Below are 13,996 nucleotides of genomic sequence, written 5' to 3'. Positions count from 1 at the left end.
TGAAAATAATATTATGATAATAAAAAAAAAATGAAAATAATAAAATCTTCGAAAAAAATCATTGAAAAAAGAAAGCTTCATATAATGACAAAAAGTAATAAATAAAATTCTTTTGTTATTTTACAGCATTGAAAAAAAGATTGCATATATTAAGATATTAACCTGCTAATCTCTGCTAATAAGAACACTTGACTATTATAGCGATAATACAAATAAAGATATAAGGTGAGAATGGTCGATCATGATTATATAGCATTGCAAATACGATTATCAAATCGATAGGATCGATAGAGAAACGTTCGAAGGATGCGTGAAGAAAGAACGAGGGAGCCCTCTGGTAGCCGATAAAAACAACGATACGAATAAAAGAGGCGGTGATCATTGATAAATGATTTATATAAATCACTTGATTCTTATTAATGCCTCCAGTCTTTCAATATATATATATATTCTTTCGTTGATATTTACGACTCATGATTATTTCAATTTCACTATTGATAATTAACCTTTTTTTCTTCGTTTTTTCTCTTTCAAATATTTATGGTTAGATACTAATGTGAAGAAATGTCAACGATATATATTTTACTTTATTTTAAGGTACGTATCCATTCCGACAAATTGAACTAATTTATTAACACATATTTTTTCCTTTTTGTTGTAATACTGGATCTATACTGGTTCACGAATAGAATATTGCGTCAATATTGCTGTTCATGCGAATCCAACGTAATGCTAAGCAGAACATAACCTATACATGCTGGCAGGATGTTTCTTTGAAACAAATGATCGATATTATAAAACTTTTTTTACATTACAGTAATATTCTTTTATTTTATAAATATTTATGTATTATATAATAAATTTGCATATAATAGAAGATGCAAATAATAAAACATAATGATTTGCACGGACAAAATAAAAGGTTTGATAATTATTTAGGAAACGAATATCAATTTCGATTTCAATGATTTTTTAATATAACGTAAATAATATTAATATTTTTAAAAATTTTATCCTATATGTAATTTTCTTATATAATCTTAGTTTTAGAAATATTTGCAAGAAAACATTGCTATATAAAGAATTAAATATCTACAAAGAAAAATCATAATATTACTTACTGGAATTTCCCGGACAAGATTTACAGCATCGATCTGGAAGAAGAATTGGATCTTTGCACGTGAGTTCTGGACATTCGTTCTTGATGTTACGACACTGGACTCTCGCTACGATTCGTCGTTTCTTTTGCACCTGAAAGCAAGATGTATTTACAGATGCTTGAAAAAATATATATAAGACTCTATAATATAACTTTTATGCCAAGATGCGCAAAAAAAATATATAAATATTTATCCGCTGCAAAAACAAAATTTAAAATATCCAGGAAATAATCATTGAAATTAATTATTATTCAAATACTAACGAATGCTAATACGTTATTTTCCTTTTCCAAATTATGCAAATTCTTGTGAGTTTCTCCATTAGCTTGTTCACACTACTGAATACGTTCACGGTGACGTTTGAAAGTGTGATTGTAATGTTTTCAAGCCTGTAAACGTGCTTACATGTTTATTACTTCTTTACGCATCGCTGACGACAGTTGAAACGTTTACATGCATCGCGTGCATAAATCTATCGACAAGTAATTGGTAGGTGTTATTGATCACAAAGGACTCGTTTATCACGGTCAATGGTACCATTATTCGCGACACGATTTACAATATTCCTCTGGTAATATAAATTATCATTTAACGTCTCTGTCTCGGTCACCACTTTCTAAACATTTCCGCGAAAAAGTATCCGTCCACCTATATCTATGATTATTCTAAACCATGTCAGTGACACCGTTCTTATTACAATATATTGTACTATATACGCTTTATAAATCCATATTTCGTAGCATTGTCCACGCCACTTTCTACCATAGATCTGCTGGTTTTTCCTCAAGGTATTTCTTTTTTCAGATGTTTTTGCTCGATTATATTGCTCTTTACGATGCATTCATGCTCAATGGTATATAAACGATTCGATTCAAGAACCATGGACATTCATCTAGGAAAAGTATTTCACTTTTTTTTTTTTACAAAGGTAATACGTAATCGAAATTTTTTTAACGATGGTAGGAATAAATGAATATTGAACAAAAGAGATTTGAATAAATTTAAAAAATAATATAATAATAATGAATTAAATAAAAATGAATGATAAATTAATAAGATTGAAAAAATATATCTTTATCCATTATCAGAGGAAAAAAAATATTGTATATTTAATCTTCACATGATTTCATATTATTATAATGAATCTGTCAATGTATTTATAAAGCTCAAAAAAAAAAATGACTATTCTTACTGATTGTAAATATTTTAATTTTGAAATAATATTCCATATTTTTATTTTAGATTAATTGTTTTTAAAAATGAATAAAAATATGAAGAAAAAAGTTATATTTTACAATATATTTCTCATTACAATTGAAGAAGAAAAAGCTAATTGAAGGATTTACCAAATAGCTGCAATGAATGGATAAAATGAAATGAATTATTGATGAATTGCAAACAGAATATCTTATAGATATTAAGGCTAATGTAGATATCATTAGACAACTTTTATTAGTGAAATTATTCTTGTATTAGTATTTGGATAAATAACATTCAATGTATTAGTACCATTTGTACAAGTAAGTTTCAATTATATAATACCAATTTCTTATTAATATTCTAGAAATTAATAAATATTCTAAGTTAAAATTTTAGATGTAAATCTCCCTTTTATCTCTCCAAGTTTCATGTTCATCGGGAACTTTATCCAAAGTAATAAATAGAACAACAAGGATCGTTTGATATACTTGATCCTGAAACCACCGTATAACTTTTCTGTTATTCAACGGATACGAGTTGACCAGTCGATAAATATCCAACTTTAGAGCAAATTCCTGGCACCTAGTTATCTGTGAGTGTGAAAAGCCAATCTCGAGAGATTTTTTTTCAATGGCATGCCGACCGAAGCAAAGGATAAGAGATCACAAATCGAAAAAGGTTCCAGTTACAACCGGGATCAAGGGAAGAAATTAAATTTGGGGTTTTATAATGCTGCATAACATTCCTGAAACGCGAAACGATACACGTTCGATGTTGATTCGAGTGATAAAGTGATGAAAAAAAAGAAAGAAAGAAAGAAAGAAAGAAAGAAAGACCGCCAAAGACCGAACACAGACGTTCAACTTCGTATTACAAGAGAATCGAGGCGCCACGAGTAAATTCCGAATTTGAGAGGACCACGTGAGAACACGAGACCGTTAACTGGATTCCGCTAACCGAGTGTATTTTTTATCTTTCAGAGATACATTTAAGTACCAGCCGACGCATGCCTCAGATAAAATCCACGACATTGCGAATATTACAAAGTACCAAAAACTATTTTATCAATTTAGGCATTCGAGAAAAGTATAAGATTGATTATTGAGAACATCTTGGACATCATTAAATATACTGTATTGATAAAACAGGTAATAATAAGGTATATTATTTCATAGAATTTATCCTTAATTAAGCACAATTGAACGTAATGATAATAATACTGATAAAAAAACGTATTTGTTATTTTTCTTCTCTTTAAGGAAGTTTTGAATATCCTTCGAAGTTGCAAATACCGTATAAATATAACTGTGTGACGCTATGGCCAAAAATATCACACGACTGTGTTAATATCGCAACCAAACGGCGATGAATGTGCACGTGTATGTATGTATGTATGTATATATGTAAATGTCCACGTACGATGTGATGAGAACGTTTTCGCGAGGCACAGAGAGAGAGATCGGTCGAACGATCATCTTGAGTCTCGAATTAAAAAGCGTCCCGCTATTCATAAACTGTGGCTGGTGTGGTTTTAGCCACCCACGATTTTCTCTGATCGTAGTAGCCATTCATTATTTCGACGCTATTCTAGAAATAATAATAATAGAAGCAAGATGAACGTTCTCTAACGATCAAGTAGGAAATCAATGTCGATTCATGCGTGGGATTCTTCCGTGTGGGCTGCCTTTCAAACATTTCCACTTTAAAAACAAACTTTTTCAATCCATACACCGTTTCGTGAGAAACTTTGATCAATCTTTCCTGATTGTTTTTTTAACGCGTTAATTAAATGTAGAATTATTATGAGACGTCCGATCTTTTAATGTGCTGCCATCTACGTACGTCTGATTGGCTGTTAGAAAACAAACGAGTAATGGTAGACATACTAGCGCAGTATATGACTTCAGGTAAAGAAACGACAACGTCTCGTGTGATTCACGCGACGTGTCTGCCTGACTGCTCACAACGAAGCCCGCGACCTATCAATAGCTCCTCATATACACTGAAGAGAGACTGTCATTTCACTGAAGACTAAAAATAGAGTTCACGCGTTCGTCCACAAGCCATTGGGGACCAAGCAATTCTGTATCAGTTTTCTCTCTTTCTTTCGATCATACTTTCTCTCTTCACCTATCTTTTCATCCTATTTCCTATTCCTTCTTTCTTTTTTTTTTTTCTAATCACTATTTGAAGTAAAATTATAGGTTATGTTTCAAACTGTTGATACATATCATTCATTCTAATATACAATTTAAAATTTTATTTTTCCGGATAGAAATTTTTTTTTGAAAATATTTAATTTTTTTTATTTGACGAATAAATTCCACGATTTTAAAAATTTTTTATGGTTGAAAATTATGTTTAAACAAAGTCAATGTTGATTTTGTTCCAAAGCACTCGAAGAACAGGATTAATAAAACGAAAATAATTTTTCAGGCATTGTAAATTAAACCAAGTTTAATTTCAATAAATAAATATTTAATTAGCAATTGATATCGTATTTAGAATGCACACGAAAAATTAAAAGTCTGCATTACTATAGCTCATTTGTATAATTATCGACTCATCTCAATATACATATGAGCGTCGTTAATATGTATTTAAATAAACATGCATGATTTTCGATCTTATGCATTCTTAAGATTAAAATTATGATTTTTTAAATATACTCATCAAGTTCTCGTCAAAATGTCAAAATTATATAAAAATATTTTTATATTAACGCTATCAATATGTGTATGAAATAAATTTATTCCAAAAAAAAAATATTATTTTTTTAAATATTTGACATTTGATATGTTTTAAGATAAATTATTAAAATTAACAAAAAAGAACGTAAAAATATAACGTCTGACATGGTGTAATAGGCAAATATGTTGCCAGTCAAGGACAGAGTTTATGAAGATTGGCTAAATTAAAGTCCATTGGGACCAGTCCAGTCGTTCCGTTTGATATATATTCGCGACAGAACTCGTTACTATGATAGAGAATATTAATCGAAGGAGTGAGGACTTCGAATCGTTTTATAATTGACCCCAAATTTACTTTTACATTCTTAACTCACAATCAACTGTTCGCCAGTCAAGTTATTAAACCAATGTTATTAACCTCGTTACGAGTTCGTCAGACTAACTTTGGATCCACCATGGAAACAATACGTACATCGCCCTAATTGTTAACATCCTTTCGATGAATCACGTAAATATATCTGCTATATTTAAAAATAATATAATTCGATCCTAAATTTGTGAAGATGATTAATCATTTGTGATTAAATGTGACCGGTATTCGCTCGGTAAATATAAATAAAATAAACATATTTTTTCGCATACACACCTTTCTATAACGTACTGCTAATTTATTTCTTTTTATATCCGTTAATTGGCCACGTGTTTCGACAGATGTCGCGCTTCAAGTCAGATTTGTACACGCCATCTACATACAGAGTGTTTTCTTTAATCGAGAACAGTGGAATATCTTTATATCCAAGGGATTAAATTTATCGAAAAAATATTTTAAAATTATTTGGTTAGATATCATTGGTGTAAATTATTTTTTTTCTTCTGAATTCTGAATATCAACAATAAGAGGTTTGCAATATTTAAATGAAACCATTAATTTTTCGATATAGATCGATCAATGCATTCAAAGTTAATTTAAAGAAACGACACGATAACTTGACTTTGAAAAAATAATTTGCAGTTATAATATTATAGTTATAATTATAATATATCCTTTCGACAAATATGTTTTGTTCAAATATTTCTTCGATGTTTGAATTCTAACCTCTTACGAAGTATTTCATTATTCTCATGTTTGCTGCACAATGTTTTGTCTTGATTAAAGTCTCGGGCATAATACAAACAGATTAATCTAAATCGATAGAATCAGATGTGAACTTTGTGTTTTAATTTGTGCAATGTAAATAAGTTTGAATATTTGGGGAAAAAAATTGAATTCTTATCTTCGCTCTTATAAAAATGCCAACACTTGTTTACATACTTTGTTAACACGTGTTATAAACACGATTTAAAGCGACGAATGAAACATGTATTACATATAAAATGGTGTAACAATATATTTTATCATTTTCTTTTAGTAAACGTCGCAATTAGAAAATCAATTTCGAGATATATGCGCAATCACAACGCAATAATTAAACTAAATGTCTGATAATCAATTGCAAAGAAATTAATCACTTTCCATTAATAGATATTAACGATCTATTTTATACAAAGACATCCGAGTTATCGATATAATTTAATTATTCATTTTAATTAACGAAATAGATAGAAATATAAATAAATAATATTTGTGTCGATCAATTGATTATTAATTAATAATTATTTCTTTATTTTGCTTTTATTTATATACATTCTTCTGTTTAAAAATATATTTTATAAAGATTTTTTTTTTTTTTTTCTTTTACTAATGATATTCTAAATAAATTTCACAGTATCTATATTCGTCGAAGATAACAAATGTTTTCATGCTCAAATGTTTCGCGATTAAAATTATGGAAATAAAGGAGGACAGAGAAAGAGAAAAAAAGAACAGCAAGAAAGAATGAACGCAAATATAAATACGTAGGTGGTGTCGGTGAATCCTGTATAATGAGACGAGTATTTTTAATAATATAATCGATACAAGGCGGCAAATAATAGACATCAAAGCCTTTCTCAAACCCACTTTGCATATATACTTCGTTATCTCTTTTCTATCTTCAATGAATTGAATACAAGTGGGTGTGAACGAAATCTCGAACTGAATCATCGTCGTTTAACAACGTTTTTGATATTATTATATCATGCCCAATTATTTTTCGATCGTATATAACAATCGAAATAATATTTTCCAACTGATAATCTTTTGATTCAATGATTAATTTTAAAAAGTGGAAGATTTTTTATTATATAAAAAATAAAAATTTGCAAGAATAAAGATTGCATTATGATTAAAAGTAATTTTAAAGAAAGATAATTGTACGTTGCGCGGCGGTTAAACGAGGCAGAAAACGTAAGACCTCCGCCTTTCATCGAGAAAGTCCGGAAGGGAACCACTAAATGGAGCTAATCGAGCGTAGTTGAACTTTTATCTGTTTAAAATCACCTTCATTAGTGGCAGGCCTATTATTAGAAGTCTGTAAGAAATCTCGATAAGAAAAACACCGGATTTAGCATCACGTTTACGTCCGTTTGATCGTAACGACCAACGGTATATGTATACAGGGTGTCCGACGAATACAGATACACATACGCTGCATCGTTAAAACGATGTAACGAGCCAATAAAATGGGCGTACGAACAATGTTTTATGATTTTCATCCAATTAGGTCGTAAAAAACGCGTTTTTATCCGTAAGACGTCATCTTGCCAGAAAATATTCTATATATACGCGTACATCGTTTTTTCGTTTTTTTTTTCTTTTTACAGCTCTATAAAAACATATAAAAACAAAAAGAAGAAAAGAGACGAGATTGATAAAAAAATTGCGCATTTTTTTCATGTAAATACAAGCAATGAGTCAGTCGAGCCGTTATCGATCGCATTATTGAGTCAATGTTATTGGTCGAAGGAGGCGTGAAAGGGTAAGGAATATCGACGAAACGGCGCAACAAGGGACGTGGACGGTGAACGGTGATGTTATCGACAGATCGGGCGCAAAAACCAAGTGATGTTTCCCCTCTGAATGAACGGAATGCAAATAACTATTATTGCGCGATCACGTAAGAATTCGACGATTCCACGAGAGCGTAAAACAAACTGAAATTAATTATTCCTATATAAGCGATTGTCAAGTTTGTCTTATATATTGAAAACTTTTTTCCTCGAAAATTTTTTGTACATTATCCTCTTTGCTATTATCTTTTTCTTTTTTTCTTTTTTTTTTTATTCTACTTTACGTGATAATCTATAAAAGATATCTCGCGCAAATTTATTAATATTACACTCGATCGAATATCTATTTAATATTTTGCGGCATAGATAATGTAGATAATAGAGCAATAACCGAGATGAAAAAACCTGTTTCTCGAACGACATCCAGAATTAATTTAAAGTCTGGTACACATGATTGTTATCGCTTCATACGATTTTATGATTTTATGAATAATGAAACGATTATCTTTCCGAGCTTAAAATTCGAGACGATTACCAACAGAGATTGAGCGGTAAATTTGAAAATTTTTCCACTAATCTATCAACATTTTTATTTGTCATCTTTATTTCTTATTAATATACGAAATAATGAAATTGATGAAAATATAAATTAAGAATACAGTTATATACAATGTCAAATAAATATTTCTTTAATAATTGAAAAATTAAAGTTGGAAGACTTAGTGATTCTCGTCTGAGCAAGCTTTGAATAAAATTTATTGATTAAGAATATAGATATTACGTTGAATTTTTTAAAGATCAACTTTGAATGAAAAAATAAAAAATTTGCAACCTTACGTGTAGTTATTGCATATTTTAACTATGTTTCATCACTCGCTACGTATATACAATTCACACTTTTTAAAATTATAATCATGAAAGGAAATTCCAAGAATTTGATCAATATTTTTCTTCCTCTTTTATCGAATAGATTTAACTTCACAAATCAAGCTTGTGTTGATTTCAAATGAAAACCTGACCGTTTTAATAATACAATAATATCGAAATCAATGATATTTGATTAGAAACTAATAAAAATTCAATCAATATTGACGCACGAGAGAAAATACATCGAAAATAAAAATTCTATCTTAAAAAAAATTAAATCGTAAAAAAAAAAAAGTAATAGTTTACATAATACACACTCAATTTATTTCTATGACGCAAAACACGCAAGATTATATGATCTCACCACGAAATTACGAAAGTTCCAAACGAAATTGTCATACTTTTCGCGTCGTGCGAATGCGCGCGGTTTCATTAAAAATGGCGGACACGTACGCACGACAAAATGTATGATCGATCATAGGTGTGGTCCGATCATGTTGCAAAATACAAACTCATCATTCGATCAAACAAACCAGATATCACACTCGAACCTTGAAATATCAATTATATTTGCAGAATATGAAAGAAATATCTCTAATTCCAAGTTTATTTATTTTGATCATCCAAAAAAAAAAATATAGTGACATTAATTCAATTATATTTTATTTATACAATAAATAATCGACAAGGAAGGTCAATTTTTTTTCAATTACAAAATTAATTTAGAATAATCATTTCTTATACACTAGTGCTCGAAGGACGTGTCGCAGAATATATACGCGTCTCGCTCACGTACGGCGGTTAAGTAGACGAGCCGAGAAGCGGACGCCAGTCTGTCTCGGACAGGAATGGGATTAGAAAGCACGTCAAGTCTCTCGTGGGTCACGTCACCCAGATCGAGATTTAGTTCGTGCCTCGCGCATTGTGCCGTACATCTACAGCACTCTCCAAAGGGCGATCTCCCATCTCTCTTCTCGGGAAAAAGTCATCTCAATTGGATTTCTTCAAGTTCGAGATACAATTCCATATTTCCAAGTCGATATTATTTTATCATACGACGAAGGGAAACGTGAATACGTTCCACTTTTTTAAATTACAATAATTTTAAATTTATCTGCTTAATTATAATTTACATAATAGGCGTGATAATAATTCAAACGACCTAAAAAAAAAAAAGGAACTGGTGGTGGTTATGCATTGCAAATTATTATTGCGATCGATAAAAACGTCAAACCGTAAAAACCGACCTCACTTTACGACTTCATTTATTCAATCATATGATTAATGATCGTTATTTCGAAATAGTAGTAGATAAATTTCTAATATGAAATATATACATATGTACAAGTGAATTTTGAAACGAGCTCTACAAGTGGCGGGGAGAACGAGGGTGTTCCGTTGTACGTACAACGAATAATCGACGTGAATTCTGTAAAAAGTCGCGTCAGATCGGTTGGTTACACAAGAAACGTAATGTTGTGTATAGGTACGTGCGGCGAAAGGGTTAAAGGTCGAGCTGAAACGGAGGAGGAGGAGGAGGAGGGAAATGCGCGCACACAGACGGCACACCCACTTTAATACGTACCGGAATGCATTCGCATTTGATGCAGTACATGACTCCAAAGGGCGGGCCCAAATCCGCGAACCAGGTGGAGCCCAGTTCCCGTATCTGCTTGCCGAACGTACATTCTGCAACAAAGAGGGATTTGAATTGACTCGGTGAATTTGTGACTCTTTTCTCTCTTTGCATTCTTCGACGACGTGATAAAAACCGGTATGCGCGCGACTCTAAAAAAAATCTCTTTGAACTGAAATATTTAAAAGGGAAATTGTAATTGGAGGAGAAAGAAGATTTAGAAACAAACTTCTACACTTCTTTTCTTTTTTTCGATCGATAAAATTAATTTGTTCGATAAAGAATTTTTTTTTTAATTATTCAGAAATATATCAATTGGAAAATAAATTCCAGATTGGAGTTTTCGTGAAAATAATTTAATTTGATTTATATACGACTACAATATATAATTCGTTTTTAGAATGGAATAAAAGTGAAATCGTGGGATGAATGGAGGATTCTTTCCGGCTGGGACACGCTAATCGACAACCTCTGAATCATCAACATGCCCGAAGAGTAAAACGTCTCTCTGGTCGCCGGTTAAAAAACACCGAGACGACGATGAGACAGTGTATAAAAGAAGAAAGCGACAACGTCAGAGAGAAAGAGGGAAGAGAAAGTGGCAGAAAGCGATTTGGAAGAAGGGAAAAAGAATGTGCATCATTCTTGCAAGGCCGTTGCCTCGTTTAACAGTGATGGCGATTCACCTTCCTCCAAAAAAAAAGAAGAAGAAAATAGAAATAAAGAGGAGAAAAAAACCGGCTGGCTAACGCGTGTATGACTGCTTACGATGTAACATCCTTTCTTTCTTTTTTTTTTTTTTTTTTACAACGCAAAAATAAATATTCATACCGAAAATAGCGTGAACTCTTTCTGTCGGATTACGTGACTTATTGTCTTTTCTAAGAAACTACTTTCACCCCCTCCACCATGTATGTATTAAATGGACAACAGAGGATTCACATATATATTTGTACATCGACACGTAGAGAAATTTCTCGAGGAATGATTTTAAGAGAATAAAATAGTTGTCAATAATATTGGCAATAAAATTAATAATTCTGCTGCTATGGAAGTTGTAGTAATGATCTTTAAAAAAAAAAAACATATATAAATTGCTAAATTATATGCTTGGATTATAATCTGGCATTAAATATCGAATGGCGTACAACTGTACTTCTAGTATTCTTTTTATTGTAAATTCTTTCTAAATATAAATATATTAAATAAAAGAATGAATAAATTACATCATATTGCAACTTTAAATTTATGGTTGAATTTAAAATGTTTGGCATATCTATTTATATTGATTATATATGTTATTACAAGCGAGTCTTGCGACTTTCTATCCTTATCCATTGCACAAAGGAAACACACAAGATTGCTCAGATCTGGCATTATTGAATTCAGATTCTCTATTCCTTTCAATTGAAAAAAAAACAATATTTAAATTTTTTCATATATTGAATTAATATATAAAATTTATTTTTGAAATTATAAGAAAAATATCTTGTATTATAAAAATTAATAAAAAGGGATCAATTATTGCAAAGAAAATGATATAAATTGTAAAAAAATCATATTACAAGACTAATGATTCCAATCGACGTAGAATGCGCCAAGAATAAAATATAACAGATCCCTGATCAACGGTTAGGAATTTCTAGAAACATTACCAACGAACCTATTAGTCGAGTCCCGATGTAAATCACATTTGAACCCATCCAGAACACACCAATACTTAGATGAAAAGTGCGTCGCGACGCTTCACGTTGTAAGAATAAGCGAGAGAGAACGAGAGAGACCGGTGTCTCTTTGGGCTCGCCCAGTCATTCCCTTTGCTTCAGATGTGCACGCGTTTGAAAGAGAAAGAGAGGAAGGAAAGATACACAGTAAGACTCGTTGCGCGAGGTCGTTGCACCGTGTGTACTAAGTCGTTCTAAGCGCGGAGTCGGTCCTAAGCAACCAGGCGAGCTCGAGAGAAGAGCCTCGATACGCCACCGCATCGCAAATATGCGAGTCGAATGCTACGTTGTCGCATCGTCTCGCCCTTTATTCATATGTGTTCATACAAACGAAAGCAATTTAATATTTATACCATCAGTTCACGTTTGGCAACGACAGGTGACAGACATTGTAAGAATAATATTTCTTCCGTATAGTGGTCACACGTCTCTCGCTTAGTAAAATTTTCCTTGAATTAAATGTACATAATACGAAAGTTTCTGCTCGACCACATTCAGCCAACTTCAGTCACGTATCGTAAAAAGTCTTTACGAGAATGTCAGTTGTCACGTGACCGAGATGTAACGTTTGAATCAATCGCAATGTATGTATAGAGACATCCGTATTTGATAATATATAATATTTGTCCGAATTTATTTCCATAATGTTTCGAATTTGAACGTATATAAAACTGATGTTAAAGATCAATTTACATCTCAACAAGTCTCCGCCGAGTTCGAATCGAAAATTATTATACAGTAATGTTTATATATATGTACACGAGTGGTTATAAGTTAGGTTAGCTTCGGATCTTATCGCTATTCTTTCATCAATTCACTCACCTCTGAATATATTAAACGTTAGAAAAGAAGATATCAAATGTTAAGGCCAAGGTTATAGTCGTCTTTTTAACTTTTTTCGTAGCGTTACATCGTAATTCATAGAAATAGACACATATCGAGGAGGACGCGAAAATTGGAAAGAAACTTCAAGGCAAAACTATTGAAACATTGCGCATGCGCGCGTATCAATCTCACATTCTCCAATAGAGAAATTCTTTTCTTTTTCCACTCTTGTTTTCTCGAAATCCATAAAATATATTGCACGAAAAGTGTCAATAATCTTTATTATTTTTACAGAAATCTACAGAAACTATACATTGAATTTACAAATTTACCGTACATACTTCATATTCACGTAAGGCGAGAGTCATAGGCGTCGAATCTTGCTAAACGTTTAATCTATTATTATAAGGATGAGAATAGGACACCGTATGGCAGAGTGTCCGACGACACGGTGCATAGAGAACATCGGTGCTAATTTGGTCCATATACCAACGTTTCATACATCGTTAACTCTGCTACTCTATCTTACGAACTATGAAATCTTGCACATTTTATCTCAAATCAGATCGATATTTCGGAAATGCGAAAACCATCGAATCGGGAATTCAATAACCCGATTCGACGACGGCGTTCCATGTAATAGCGCTTTTGTGCTATTATCTCTATTCGTGGTTGACACGTAACGAAATTAAGAATGCTAGCGGAGAACTGAGAGAGCGTTCATGCGAATTACTCGGGCATTTGCATAAATGGATTAGCATAAATTAAACCGAATGGAAAAGCGTCGAGGCTGCGTCCGTAAATTGGTCGCAATTTGCATAAACGGAGAGAAGGCATCTCGCGTAATGCGTTCCTCTTTCCTTTATCGGTTCGCAGAAAGATCATACGAAACACGACGAAAGTTGACAACAAGTTAAAAAAAAAAAAAGAAGAAGAAGAAGAAAAAAAAGGAGAAGGCACTCGAAC

The 13,996-nt window shown here is 31.8% G+C and overlaps 1 protein-coding gene and 1 long non-coding RNA gene across 13 annotated transcripts in view; one reads left to right on the top strand and one right to left on the bottom strand.

Moving 5' to 3' along the window:
* LOC410035 (dorsal-ventral patterning protein Sog) overlaps positions 1-13,996 on the bottom strand; it is a 63,651-nt gene that overhangs the window by 17,894 nt on the left and 31,761 nt on the right. For 6 of the 8 annotated variants that reach the window (XM_393520.7, XM_016912321.2, XM_006570030.3 and 3 more), the window contains 2 exons: positions 10,431-10,534; positions 1,122-1,251 (listed from right to left, as the gene is read on the bottom strand). In XM_393520.7, coding sequence (XP_393520.4) covers positions 1,122-1,251; positions 10,431-10,534 — 234 coding nt within the window. Of the gene's footprint in view, positions 1-1,121; positions 1,252-10,430; positions 10,535-12,144; positions 12,404-13,027; positions 13,165-13,996 lie in introns of those variants that run through there. The other 2 variants (XM_006570031.3, XM_006570028.3) reach the window with 2 other exon arrangements.
* LOC102655275 lies at positions 1,049-11,530 on the top strand. Of its 5 annotated transcripts, none has more exons than XR_003305182.1 (6): positions 1,049-1,180; positions 1,965-2,088; positions 2,403-2,680; positions 2,757-3,508; positions 3,620-5,950; positions 10,882-11,530. It is a non-coding gene; the product is annotated as an uncharacterized LOC102655275 (long non-coding RNA). The 5 variants fall into 5 exon arrangements; XR_001703074.2 differs by lacking the exon at positions 1,049-1,180 and adding an exon at positions 1,432-1,649 and having other exon boundaries at positions 2,757-3,519; XR_001703075.2 differs by lacking the exon at positions 1,049-1,180 and adding an exon at positions 1,432-1,649 and having other exon boundaries at positions 2,745-3,508.

This window comes from Apis mellifera, linkage group LG1 (genome assembly GCF_003254395.2).
Source record: "Apis mellifera strain DH4 linkage group LG1, Amel_HAv3.1, whole genome shotgun sequence".
Taxonomy (NCBI): domain Eukaryota; kingdom Metazoa; phylum Arthropoda; class Insecta; order Hymenoptera; family Apidae; genus Apis; species Apis mellifera.
Note: the sequence above shows the minus strand (reverse complement) of the source record. Positions and strands in the feature narration are given on the sequence as shown.